This window comes from Cyprinodon variegatus, unplaced genomic scaffold (genome assembly GCF_000732505.1).
Source record: "Cyprinodon variegatus isolate N-32 unplaced genomic scaffold, C_variegatus-1.0 Scaffold70, whole genome shotgun sequence".
NCBI classification, from domain to species: Eukaryota; Metazoa; Chordata; class Actinopteri; order Cyprinodontiformes; family Cyprinodontidae; genus Cyprinodon; species Cyprinodon variegatus.
Window position 1 is genome coordinate 906532 of NW_015150523.1, and position 1167 is coordinate 907698.

Consider the following 1167-nt stretch of genomic DNA (forward strand, 5'->3'; position numbering starts at 1 on the left):
CTCGCGCAAAATTCCAGTTTGCGAGCGCAAATTACTGCACGCAAAATTGGATCTTGATAAATCCGGCCCAGAGTGTTTAACTCGATATGCAATTGTTTGCTGTATCAATTAATCTATAATCAATCTCATGGTTTCTTGAAGAGAACTGCAGACTTGCATTAACTTTGATTTCTTACACCTGGCTTGATGTACCTGCACGGATGTACATGGAACGGCTGCAGCCAGGATGCACCAATCACTCTAGGATTAGTCTGGCTTTATCCATTATCCTGGGATTTCTGAATTCATCTTTGGTGAAGTAGGGCCTGGCTGCCATTTTGGTGAGGGCTAAACTCCAGTGGATCATATCAATCAAACAAAAGAGAGAATATTTAATTGTTTTTAAACAAAAACAAGAATTAAGTGGATACAATAAAAAAATAAACCAAATTAAAAACTTAAAAATAGAAAAAAAAATTATTTAACCTAATTAATAAACTTATTGCAAATCAAGATGTTTGTGTGTGACTAGATAAATACATATATACAAGGCATAAGAAAAGCCCACTTTCAGATTTCATGGTTTTAGCTATCATAAATGGGTCAGATTCCATGATTATTAAAATAAAAGTTAATGGCAGCAAAGCAACACATTTAAATGAAATGTACCATAAATATCCAGCTTCCTTAGAGATGAATAAATATCTGTATTTCAACCTTTATGAGATGCATTCCACATCTTATTTTTTCAACAGACTATCTCATAAAATTGGTTTTAGAACAAAATAGATTAGTATGATGTTCATGGACTCTTTATAAGAACATTTGTTTTCAATATTTTACATCTGCACAGTATTTTTTCCCTACAGTGATGCTAATTATGGTGTTTTTCACATATATGTATTTTTCTGTTAATGTGTTTTACTCTAAGCATTTTTTTCAATCTGTTTTACTCAATTTTCAGTCCACACTGCAGCTATCAACAGTTTCTCCTTCCATCCGTCGAGTAATTACCTAATCAGTGGCTCCAGTGATAGGACGGTTAAGATCCTGGACCTGCTGGAGGGCCGCCTCATCTACACTCTGCATGGACACAAGGTAATCCTTTCTTTCTTTCTTTCTTTCTTTCTTTCTTTCTTTCTTTCTTTCTTTCTTTCTTTCTTTCTTTCTTTCTTTCTTTCTTTCTTT

At 33.8% G+C, this 1167-nt stretch overlaps 1 protein-coding gene across 1 annotated transcript in view; it reads left to right on the forward strand.

Moving 5' to 3' along the window:
- Nucleotides 1–1167, forward strand: part of poc1b (POC1 centriolar protein B) — a 72754-nt gene that overhangs the window by 8543 nt on the left and 63044 nt on the right. Inside the window, exon 7 of the mRNA XM_015372227.1 lies at nucleotides 944–1077. Coding sequence (XP_015227713.1) covers nucleotides 944–1077 — 134 coding nt within the window. The remainder of the gene's footprint in view (nucleotides 1–943; nucleotides 1078–1167) is intronic.